This window comes from Bombina bombina, chromosome 5 (assembly GCF_027579735.1).
Source record: "Bombina bombina isolate aBomBom1 chromosome 5, aBomBom1.pri, whole genome shotgun sequence".
NCBI classification, from domain to species: domain Eukaryota; kingdom Metazoa; phylum Chordata; class Amphibia; order Anura; family Bombinatoridae; genus Bombina; species Bombina bombina.
Genome location: NC_069503.1, coordinates 964,838,728 through 964,851,282, shown reverse-complemented (window position 1 = coordinate 964,851,282; position 12,555 = coordinate 964,838,728). Strand labels below are relative to the sequence as shown.

At 36.5% G+C, this 12,555-nt stretch overlaps 1 protein-coding gene across 1 annotated transcript in view; it reads left to right on the top strand.

Moving 5' to 3' along the window:
* Window positions 1-604: 604 nt before the first annotated feature.
* Window positions 605-12,555, top strand: part of LOC128659580 (b(0,+)-type amino acid transporter 1) — an 87,109-nt gene continuing 75,158 nt past the window's right edge. Inside the window, exon 1 of the mRNA XM_053713170.1 lies at window positions 605-1,121. Within this exon, the coding sequence (XP_053569145.1) occupies window positions 617-1,121 (505 nt within the window). The 5' untranslated portion in view covers window positions 605-616. The remainder of the gene's footprint in view (window positions 1,122-12,555) is intronic.

Genomic DNA, 12,555 nt, shown 5'->3' with positions numbered 1-12,555 from the left:
CTCTTCTGGACCAGCCTCAATATATGCTTTCACACATTTTACTGGACAAATCACATTATCTAATGCCTTAGCAGTTACCATCCTAAAACATTAACTTCAATACAATGACTTTGCCCGTGCTGCAATTAGACTTTGCTAATCATTGCTATAGAACATTAACCACAAACCCTCTAGAAAAACCAATTTAGTTTCTGAAAATCATAAATAAACACTCAAAGGTGATACTTAAACAAGACGCTGATTGCCTACATTATAATATTTTAATATGTGATTCATTTTTAAACACTGTTTAACGAGCAGGCAACTTAAAGGCAGTTAACCTGCTCTGAAATAAAAAGATAGTAATTCATACAAATACAACCTGAGCTGCTATTACAAGGAATACAAATCCACTATGATAAAAACAGATATTAAAACAATAAATGAAAGTAAGCCAAAGGAAACAAATCAAAATGTTTTTCTAAAAAGACGCTTAGCCTTTTTTGATGGCACTTGTTTCCTGATCGGTTGTATTGTAGGTGCTGGAATATTTGTGTCCCCCGCAGGAGTATTACAGTATTCTCAGCTTAACATTGGTATTTCTTTATGCATATGGGCTGCTAGTGGACTTCTAGCTATGATGGGTTCCCTCTGCTATGCAGAGCTGGGCTCTAGTTTGCCATATGCAGGTGGTGAATATTATCATGTAAGGAGAGGTATAGGATCTTTACCTGGTTTTATTTTTATATGGACTTTAACTTTGTTTATACGACCTGCATCTAATGCAGCACGGGCACTGACATTTGCAGAATACGCCACCCAGCCATTTTTCTCTGGATGTCCAGCACCTGAGCTTCTTAAGAAATTATTGGCACTTGTAGTTCTGTGGATTTTAGGAGTCATAAATTCCAAGAGTGTAAATATGGCCAAATGGGTTCAGAACATATTTACTGTGCTGAAAATGATGGCATTGATCATTATTATTATTGGCGGATTTGTTGCGCTAGGAGTAAATAAAGAGGCTTCAGCAAACTTTAAGAATGCATTCAATTCAAAGGTGCCAAATGCAGCGCAAACTGCAGAAGCTTTCTTTCAGGGTCTATATGCATATGGAGGTTGGAACTACCTAAACTATATGGCTGGTATGTTAACTTCTTTATGTATTTATTTATGTTTTAATCAGTGATGAACGCTCATGTAATTTATATAGCTTTTCTTTTATTAATGTTTGTAGAATCCGTTAACTTTTTTCCTCATATGTATAGTGTATAAGGTTGGAATGAGATGGATAATACTGTATCTATACCTTTATTTAGCTGGGTAAGTTACAATGGAATAATACTAATAAAATGGTGTAAATGGTGTAAAATCTATATAAATAAAATAACAAATAATATAGGTCTGGCTGTTTTGAAATAAGTTATGTCATACTTCATAGATAGGCATCTAGCAATATATATTTTATGATCTCCATAAATCTGTTTATTTTTATAGCAAATTATACATTTTTATGTTTTTGCAGTTTTCAAATACATAATATTTTCCCGATTGAAATAATATTTTCTTTTAAGAGAAAGTTTGATATCAGGTCCTTATTAAAGGGATATAAAAATCAAAATGATATGCCATCTTAAAGGGACACTGAACCCAATTTTTTTCTTTTGTGATTCAGATAGAGCATGCAATTTTAAGCAACGTTCTAATTTACTCCTATTATCAATTTTTCTTCGTTCTCTTGCTATCTTTATTTGAAAAAGAAGGCATCCTAACTTTTTTATTAGTTCAGAACTCTGGACAGCACTTTTTTATTGGTGGATGAATTTATCCACCAATCAGCAAGAACAACCCAGGTTGTTTACCAAAAATGGGCCGGCATCTAAACTTACATTCTTGCATTTCAAATAAAGATACCAAGAGAATGAAGAAAATTTGATAATAGGAGTAAATTAGAAAGTTGCTTAAAATGTCATGCTCTATCTAAATCATGAAATAAAAAAATTGGGTTCAGTGTCCCTTTAAAGAACCAATTTACTTCTATTATCACAGTTGCTTTGTTTTCTCTTGCTATCCTTTGTTGAAGAACATACCGAGGTAGACATTGGAACATGCATGTGTCTTGAGTAGGGATGGGCGAATGTTTCTAAAAGTTAAAAATTTAAAACGAAATTTGATACATTCGTTCGAATCGAATTTCTAATGTTTATAAAACATTTTAATATTCTATTTTCGTTTTCAAATTTTTCAATAAAATTTGATAATATTTGTTTGAATAATATAATGTTTAGCTATGTATTCATTCAATTTTGAAATGTAATATTTGAATTTGAATGTGACATTCAAATTCAAATGTAACATTCAAATTCAAAATAGTATTTCTATTCTACAACTGTGTTTTGTAAATGCAATATTCGAATTCGAATGTGACATTCAAATTCGAATGTAACATTCAAATTCAAAATAGTATTTCTAGTGTACAACTGTGTTTAATAAATGTAATATTCAAATTCAAAATAGTATTTGTAGTCTAATACTGTTTTATAAATGTAATATTCAAATTTGAATGCTACATTCGAATTCGAATGTAACATTCAAATTCAAAATAGTATTTTTAGTTTAATACTCAGGTAGATTACTGCTTTCCAGTTTTAATACTGAAAAAATTGCCATTTCAGCGTAAAAACCAGAAGGCAGCCATTACGAGTCTTGTCGGTATAGCTGTAGAGCAAGCATTTTAGCTTGTAACGCAACGTGGGATTTCCATAGCGCTGCCATTACAAGTTTTGCAGTCTGGCTAAAAAGCTTGCATTCCAGCCTATACTGACACGATCCAATCCGCAATCTGAGACCAGTAGTTATGAGTTTTGCGCCACAAAACTGTTACACAAAACTCATAACTAAACTGTTACAAAGTACACTAACACCCATAAACTACCTATTAAACTCTAAACCAAGGCCCTCCCGCATCGCAAACACTATATTAAAGTTATTAACTTCTAATCTGCTGCTCCCGACATTGCCGCCACTAATAAAATTTATTAGCCCCTATTCCGCCGCTCCCCAACATCATCACCACTATAATAAAGTTATTAACCCCTATTCCCCTGCACCCCAACATCGCCCACACTATAATAAAGATATTAACCCCTATTCCGCCGCTCACCGACATCGTTGCCACTAAATAAAATTATTAACCCCTATACCTCTGGCCTTTCACATCACTATTACTAAATAAACCTATTAACTCCTAAACCGCCAGCCCCCCACATCGCAAAAAACGAAATTAAACTTTAAATCCCTAAACCTAACAACCCCCTAATGTTGGTGAACATCTGTTACACAGGTTTTTTAAAAAAAATAGAATTGGTGCAATGGTGTTTTGAATAATAGCGATTTATAATATCCAGAACTGTGTGCAGCCATCTTTTTAAAGTTAAAGGCATCTATTTATCAAGCCGTCAACCGCAAATACGCTGGAATTCCGCATCGTATTTGTGGCGAGCCTGATTTCCCTTAGTTATCAAACCCTACAGACCGGCAAAAGTAGAATTTTGTGACGTAACATACGATCCGCCGGACTCAGTCCGACAGAGGTCGATGCTTACGTTATTACAGATGTTACGAAAGCAAATTCGGCACAATCTGACTACTTTTGCTAGTTATCAAATTTCTACCAGGTAAGCTCGCCACTATTCCGGCCCAGCATACCTGGTTTTCAATCCGCTGCCCTGGAGGCGGCGGATGTCATAGGAATCAATGGGAGTCTGAAAGCAGCGAAAGCTCATGTTCGCTGCTGCCCGATATCCCATTGATTCCTATGGTAACGTTTACACCTAACACCCTAACATGTACCCAGAGTCTAAACACCCCTAATCTGCCCCCCCCTACACCGCTGCCACCTAAATTACACTTATTAACCCCTAATCTGCCGCCCCTGACACCGCCGCCACCTACATTATACTTATTAACCCCTAATCTGCCCCCCCACATCGCCGCCACCTACCTACATTTATTAACCCCTAATCTACCGCCCCCAACGTCGCCGCCACTATATTAAATTTATTAACCCCTAAACCTAAGTCTAACCCTAACCCTAACACCCCCTAACTTAAATATAATTTAAATAAATCTAAATAAATATTCCTATCATTAACTAAATTATTCCTATTTAAAACTAAATACTTACCTATAAAATAAACCCTAAGATAGCTACAATATAACTAATAGTTACATTGTATCTAGCTTAGGGTTTATTTTTATTTTACAGGCAAGTTTGTATTTATTTTAACTAGGTAGAATAGTTATTAAATAGTTATTAACTATTTAATAACTACCTAGCTAAAATAAATACAAATTGACCTGTAAAATAAAACCTAACCTAAGTTACAATTACACCTAACACTACACTATAATTAAATTAATTCCCTAAATTAAATACAATTAAATAAAATTAAATACAATTATCTAAAGTACAAAAAAACCAAACACTAAATTACAGAAAATAATACACAAATTACAAGATTTTTAAACTAATTATACCTAATCTAATCCCCCTAACAAAATAAAAAAGCCCCCCCAAATAAAAAAGCCCTACCCTACACTAAATTACAAATAGCCCTTAAAAGGGCCTTTTGCGGTTTATTGCCCCAAAGTAATCAGCTCTTTTACCTGTAAAAAGAAGTACAAATGCCCCCCCCCTACATTAAAACCCACCACCCACACAACCAACCCTACTCTAAAACCCATCCAATACCCCCTTAATAAAACCTAACACTAACCCCTTGAAGATCACCTTACCGGGAGAAGTCTTCACCCAACCGGGCCGAAGTCCTCAACGAAGCCGGCAGAAGTGGTCCTCCAGATGGACAGAAGTGGTCCTCCAGACGGGCAGAAGTCTTCATCCAGACGGCATCTTATATCTTCATCCATCCGGCGCGGAGCGGCTCCATCTTCTAGACATCCGACGCGGAGCATCCTCTTCATCCAACGTCTTCTTGAACAATGACGGTTCCTTTAAGTGACGTCATCCAAGATGGCGTCCCTTCAATTCTGATTGGCTGATAGAATTCTATCAGCCAATCGGAATTAAGGTAGGAAAAATCCTATTGGCTGATGCAATCAGCCAATAGGATTGAAGTTCAATCCTATTGGCTGATCCAATCAGCCAATAAGATTGAGCTTGCATTCTATTGGCTGATTGGAACAGCCAATAGAATGCAAGCTCAATCCTATTGGCTGATTGGATCAGCCAATAGGATTGAACTTCAATCCTATTGGCTGATTGCATCAGCCAATAGGATTTTTCCTACCTTAATTCCGATTGACTGATAGAATTCTATCAGCCAATCGGAATTGAAGGGACGCCATCTTGGATGACGTCACTTAAAGGAACCGTCATTGTTCAAGAAGACGTCGGATGAAGAGGATGCTCTGCCTCGGATGTCTAGAAGATGGAGCCGCTCCTCGCCGGATGGATGAAGATAGAAGATGCCGTCTGGATGAAGACTACTGCCCATCTGGAGGACCATTTCCGCCTGTCTGGAGGACCACTTCAGCCGGATTTGTTGAGGACTTTGACCCGGTTGGGTGAAGACTTCTCCTGGTAAGGTGATCTTCAAGGGGTTAGTGTTAGGTGTTTTTATGGGGGTATTGGGTGGGTTTTAGAGTAGGGCTGGTTGTGTGGGTGGTAGGTTTTAATGTTGGGGGGGCATTTGTACTTTTTTTTACAGGTAAAAGAGCTGATTAATTTGGGGCAATGCCCCGCAAGAGGCCCTTTTAAGGGCTATTTGTAATTTAGTGTAGGGTAGGGCTTTTTTTATTTGTTTTTTTTTTAATTTTGTTAGGGGGATTAGATTAGGTGTAATTAGTTTAAAAATCTTGTAATTTGTTTATTATTTTCTGTAATTTAGTGTTTGTTTTTTTTGTACTTTAGATAATTTTATTTAATTTTATTTAATTTTATTTAATTTAGGATATTAATTTAATTATAGTGTAGTGTTAGGTGTAATTGTAACTTAGGTTATGTTTTATTTTACAGGTCAATTTGTATTTATTTTAACTAGGTAGTTAGTAAATAGTTAATAACTATTTAGTAACTATTCTACCTAGTTAAAATAAATACAAACGTGCCTGTAAAATAAAAATAAACCCTAAGCTGGCTACAATGTAACTATTAGTTATATTGTAGCTAGCTTAGGGTTTATTTTATAGGTAAGTATTTAGTTTTAAATAGGAATAATTTAGTTAATGATAGGAATTTTATTTAGATTTATTTAAATTATATTTAAGTTAGCGGGGGTTAGGGTTAGACTTAGGTTTAGGGGTTAATAAATTTAATATAGTGGCGGCGACGTTGGGGGCGGCAGATTAGGGGTTAATAAATGTAGGTAGGTGGCGGTGGTGTAGGGGGCAGATTAGGGGTTAATAAGTATAATGTAGGTGGCGGCGGTGTAGGGGGCGGCAGATTAGGGTTAATAAGTATAATGTAGGTGGCGGCGGTGTAGGGGGCGGCAGATTAGGGGTTAATAAGTATAATGTAGGTGGCGGCGGTGTAGGGGGCGGCAGATTAGGGTTTAATAAGTATAATGTAGGTGGCGGCGGTGTAGGGGGCGGCAGATTAGGGGTTAATAAGTATAATGTAGGTGGCGGCAGTGTAGGGGGCGGCGGTTTAGGGGTTAATACATTTATTAGAGTTGCGGTGGTCTCCGGGAGCGGTGGTATAGGGGTAAACAGTATAGTTTAGTGTGGATGTTTAGTGACAGGGTACCAATAAATCTGGGAAAAAGCCGAAGAGCAGCGAGATCGATGACTGTTAGTTAACAACAGTCCACTGCACATTGCACCGTACTTGGTGCGCAGCTTTTTGACAGCTTTTTTGATCATTTTGGAGAACGTATTCAGGTCTGCGGCAGCGATGTTAGGCGATCTTAGGCAAGCGTATTGGTGCCATTGAATGCAAGTAAGTTGACGGCTTGATAAGTAGATGCCAAAGAGTGAGAGTTTGAAAACGTGATAAATACAGTGAGATTTTGAAAACGCTGTCTGCAATTGGAATATATTTAAAACCTTGGCACTCAGGGACTTCGTGATTTACATTGCAAGAACTGTTAACATTCTGTTCTAGAAAATAAGATCAGGTGTGGCCACTTTTTTTTATTAGAAACTACTTTATTGCAGTCTGCACTGTTCTTCTTGATTTCTGATGTAATTATTTTTTAAATTTTAAGGGCCAGATTATAAGCGGAGTGCAAAATATCGCTTTTGCTAAATCAATATTTGTGCTCCACTAAGTATTACCAGCGCGCGCAAATGTGCACGGGTATTAAGACTTAGATGCAATGCACAGAGCCTTTTTTAATAAATGTAATATTCAAATTTGTGACATTCGAATGGGACATTTGAATTCAAAATAGTATTTCTAGTCCAATACTCAACTAGTTTACGAGTTTTGCGTTCCGGTTTTAATGCTGAAAAAATGGCCATTTCAGCATAAAAACCTAAACGCAGCCATTACGAGTCGTGTCGGTATAGCTGCACCGCAAGCATTTTAGCCTGTAACACAATGTCAGTCCCACACTCCAAAAAATGACGTTTTTGCGTGGGATTTCCATAGCGCTGCCATCACAAGTTTTGCGGTGAGGCTAAAATGTTTGCTTTCCAGCCTATACCGACATGATCCGTTCCGCAATCTGAGACCAGTAGTTATGAGTTTTGCGCCACAAAACTGTTACACAAAACTCATAACTAAAATGTTACAAAGTACACTAACACCCATAAACGACCTATTAACCCCTAAACCAAGGCCATCCCGAATCGCAAACTCTATAATAAAGTTATTAACCCCTAATCTGCCGCTCCCGACATCGCTGCCACTAATAAAATCTATTAACCCCTATAATAAAGTTATTAACCCCTTTTCCCCCACACCCCAACATCGCCACACTATAATAAAGATATTAACCCCTATTCCACCGCTCCCCGACATCACCGCTACTAAATAAAGTTATTAACCCCTAAACATCTGACCTCCCACATCACCGCCACTAAATAAACCTATTAACCCCTCAACCGCCAGCCTCCCACATCGCAACAAACTAAATTTAACTATTAACCCCTAAACCTAACAACCCCCTAACTTTAAATTAAAATTAAAAGATCCTCTATCTTAAAATAAATAAAAACTTACCTGAGAAATTAAGAAAACTATGTTTAAACTAAAAATTAAACTAACATTACTAATATACTAAAATTAAAATAACTATCAATTAAAAAAAATTAAATTACACATTAAAAAAACCTAACACTACTAAAAAAAAAAATCTACAATTGCAAAATATAAAAAACACTAAATTACAAAAAATAAAAAACACTAAATTACAAAAAGTAACAAACACTAAATTACGTAAAATAACAAACAAAATTATCCAAAATAAAAACAATTACACCTAATCTAATAGCCCTATAAAAAAAAAGCCTACCCAAAATAAAAAAAAACCCTAGCCTACAATAAACTACCAATAGCCCTTAAAAGGGCCTTCTGTGGGGCATTGCCCTAAAGAAATCAGCTCTTTTATCTATAAGAAAATACAAAGACCCCCCCAACAGTAAAACCCACCACCCAACCAACCCCCCAAAATAAAAAACCTAACTCTAACAAAAACCTAAGCTACCCATTGCCCTGAAAGGGCATTTGTATGGGCATTCAGCTCTTTTTCTTGCCCTGAAAAGGGCATTTAGCTCTTTTAAGAACCCACAAACCCTAATTTAAAAAAAAAAAAAACACCCCAAAAAAGTAATAAAATAACCTTACACTATCCCCCGACGATCCACTTACAGTTTCTGAAGTCCGGACATCCAAGTGGCGAGGTCTTCATCCATCCAGGCGACCTATTCTATCTTTTTGAATTTCAAAAATTAAATTAGCCAATAGGAATGCAAGGGATGCTATTTTCAAAAGGCTCCCTTGCAATGAAGATTCAGTGTATGGCGGCGACCGTATGAAGAGGATGCTCTGCACTGGATGTCTTCAAGGATGGACCCGCTCTGCGCCGCCGGGATGAAGATAGAAGATGCCGCCTGTATGAATACAGAAGACGCCGCCTGGTTGGATGAAGACCTCGCCGCCTGGATGTCCGGACTTCAGAAACTGTAAGTGGATCGTTGAGGGTTAGTGTTAGGTTTTTTTTAAAAAAAATTGGGTGTTTTATTTTTTAGATAAGGGTTTGGGCGTTCTTAATAGAGCTAAATGCCCTTTTCAGGGCAAGTAAAAGAGCTGAATGCCCTTTTAAGGGCAATGCCCATACAAATGCAATGGGTAGCTTAGGTTTTTGTTAGAGTTTGTTTTTTTATTTTGGGGGGTTGGTTGGGTGGTGGGTTTTACTGTTGGGGGTCTTTGTATTTTTTTCAGGTAAAAAAGCTGATATTTTTAGGGCAATGCCCTACAAAAGGCCCTTTTAAGGGAGGACTATTGGTAGTTTATTGTAGGCTAGGGTTTTTCATTTCGGGGGGGATTTTTTATTTTTATAGGGCTATTAGATTATGTGTAATTGTTTTTATTTTGGATAATTTAATTTGTTATTTTTCATAATTTAGTGTTTGTTATTTTCTGTAATTTATTTTTTTATTTTTTGCAATTTAGAATTCTTTATTTTTTTTAATTGTAGATTTTTTTTTAGTAGTGTTAGGTTTTTTAATGTGCAATTTAATTTATTTAATTGATAGTTATTTTAATTTTAGTATAATAGTAATGTCAGTTTAATATATAGTTCAAACTTCGTTTTTTTTTAATTTCCCAGGTAAGTTTTTATTTATTCTAAGATATGGATCTTGTAATTTTAATTTAAAGTTAGGGGGTTGTTAGGTTTAGGGGTTAATAGTTTAATTTAGTTTTTTGTGATGTGGGGGGCTGGCAGTTTAGGGGTTAATAGGTTTATTTAGTGGCGGTGATGTGGGAGGCCAGAGGTTTAGGGGTTAATAACTTTAGTGGCGGTGATGTCGGAGAGCGGCAGAATAGGGGTTAATATCTTTATTATAGTGTGGGCGATGTTGGGGTGCAGGAGAATAGGGGTAATAACTTTATTATAGTGGCAGCGATGTCGGGGAGCGGCAGAATGGGGTTAATAACTTTAGGTGGCGGCAATGTCAGGAGCGGCAGATTAGTAGTTAATAACTTTCTTTAGCATCGGGGCAGCAGATTAGGGGTGTTTAGACGTGGGTTTTATGTCAGGGTGTTAGGTTTAAACGTAACTTTTTTCCCCCATAGACATCAATGGGGTTGCGTTACGGCGATCCCCATTCCGCACTTCAGGTGTTAGTTGTTTTTCAAACACGCTCTCCCCATTGATGTCTATGGGGAAAGTGTGCATGAGCACATATTCTCAGCCCTTGGATTTTGTGTGGTATGGAGCTCATCGCAACCATATCGCACGCACAAGGAGGCTTTTTAAAAACTTGTAATGGCAGCGCTATGGAGGGTGAAATAACACAATTTTTTTTGCGTTCGTTTTACACCCTCTATAGCGCAAAACTTGTAATCTAGGTGAATGTTTCATAAATGTAATATTCAAATTCGAATGTGACATAAGAATTCAAATATCACATTTGAAAACTGTAGATAACATTCGATAATAGAATTTTTAAGAATATTCGTTCTTATCAACATTCTATTTTGTAAATCGAATTTCTACAATAACATTCGTTCTAACTTTAGAAATTAGAATATAAACACATTCGCCCATCCCTAGTCTTGAGCACTATATGGCTGTTGGGTCTTTGTGACTGTGATTTCACTGTTTGACATTTTGTCTTTTGTTGGTCAACATCTTTTGCACAGGTTTTTGAAAAAAATTAGAATTGGTGCTATGGTGTTTTGAATAATAGCGATTTATAATATCCAGAACTGTGTGCTGCCATCTTCTTAAAGTTAAAGAGTGAGAGTTTGAAAATGTGATAAATACAGTGAGATTTTGAAAACGCTGTCTGCCAATTGGAATATATTTAAAATCTTGGCACTCAGGGGGTTCGTGATTTACATTGCAACTGTTAACATCTGTTCTAGAAAATAAGATCAATGTGGCCACTTTTTTTTATTAGAAACTACTTTACTGTAGTCTGCACTGTTCTTCTTGATTTCTGATGTAAATGTTTTTCAAATTTTAAGGACCAGATTATGAGCGGAGTGCAAAATATCACTTTTGCTAAATCAATATTTGTGCTCCACTAAGTAATATCATAATATCAGTGCACGCAAATGTACACTGGTATTAAGAGTTAGGTGCAATGCACAGAGCCTTGTTCTCATGATGTGTCTGATGCAGCAAAGGGGGTAAGTCGCACAGCAATGGGAAGCAAAGCGTAAATATATATGTGTATATATATATATATATATATATATATATATATATATCTCATCCAAAAGAGACATGCACTCACTCCCCTTCCATCAATGAATTGCCCAGGTGACTCCTCAAATCAGAATATGCAGTGGAAGAATTGGGAGGGCACTCACAGGTCTTATCCAAAATTCTTTTTATTTATGTATTTCACAACATAGCAAAGTCGACGTTTCGGCTGTTCTAGACAGCCTTTTTCAAGACAATCTATAATCAAACATATATTATAGGTCAAGAAAATGCATACAGTCAATATACATAATACCATATACATTTCACAATGTGCAAAACATGCATCTAATAAATACATAAGAAAACACCTCTATTATCTCCCCTTATAAGTGACCACCCTTATAAGTGTGTTAATATTATGCTAACAATAAAAACATCATGAATAAATGCACCTAAAAAAAATGTGCATGCATCAATCTAAAAACTAGCAAAAAAAAAGCTGTTTATATTATGAGACAAAAAGTGAAAGCTCACTCAATATAAACACTGTTACAGATTAATGTTTATATTTTAATTGTCAATCACCTAGATTGCGAGTTTTGCGTTATGAGTGAAAAAGCATTGTTATGTTTCATAACGATGCTTTTTCACTAACGCCGCTATTACAAGTCTTGTCAGAATAGGTGTACCGCACACCTTTTTGGCCGTCACGCAACGTCAGTACCGCACTTTAAGAAAAGTCCTTTTTCAATGGGACTTCCATAGCTCCGGTATTACAAGTTTTGCTGTGAGGCCAAAAAGTGAGCGGTACAGCCTAAAATGACAAGATCCGTACCGCCATCTAAAGTCAGTAGATATGAGTTTTATGCTACAAAGCTGTAGCATAAAACTCATAACTAAACTGTCACAAAGTACACTAAACACCCATAAACTACCTATTAACCCCTAAACCGAGGCCCTCCCGCATCGCAAAAACGATAACATTTTTATTAACACCTAATCTGCCACTCCGGACATCGCTGCGACTTCAAAAATGTATTAACCCCTATTCCGCCGCTTCCCGACATCGTTGCCACTATAATAAAATTATTAACCCCTAAACCACCGCCCTCCTGCATCACAAACACTATTTGAATATTATTAACCCCTAATCTGCCGTCCACCCACACCGCCACTATAATAATAAACCTATTAACCCCAACACCTCTGGCCTCACTACATAAATATATTAACCCCT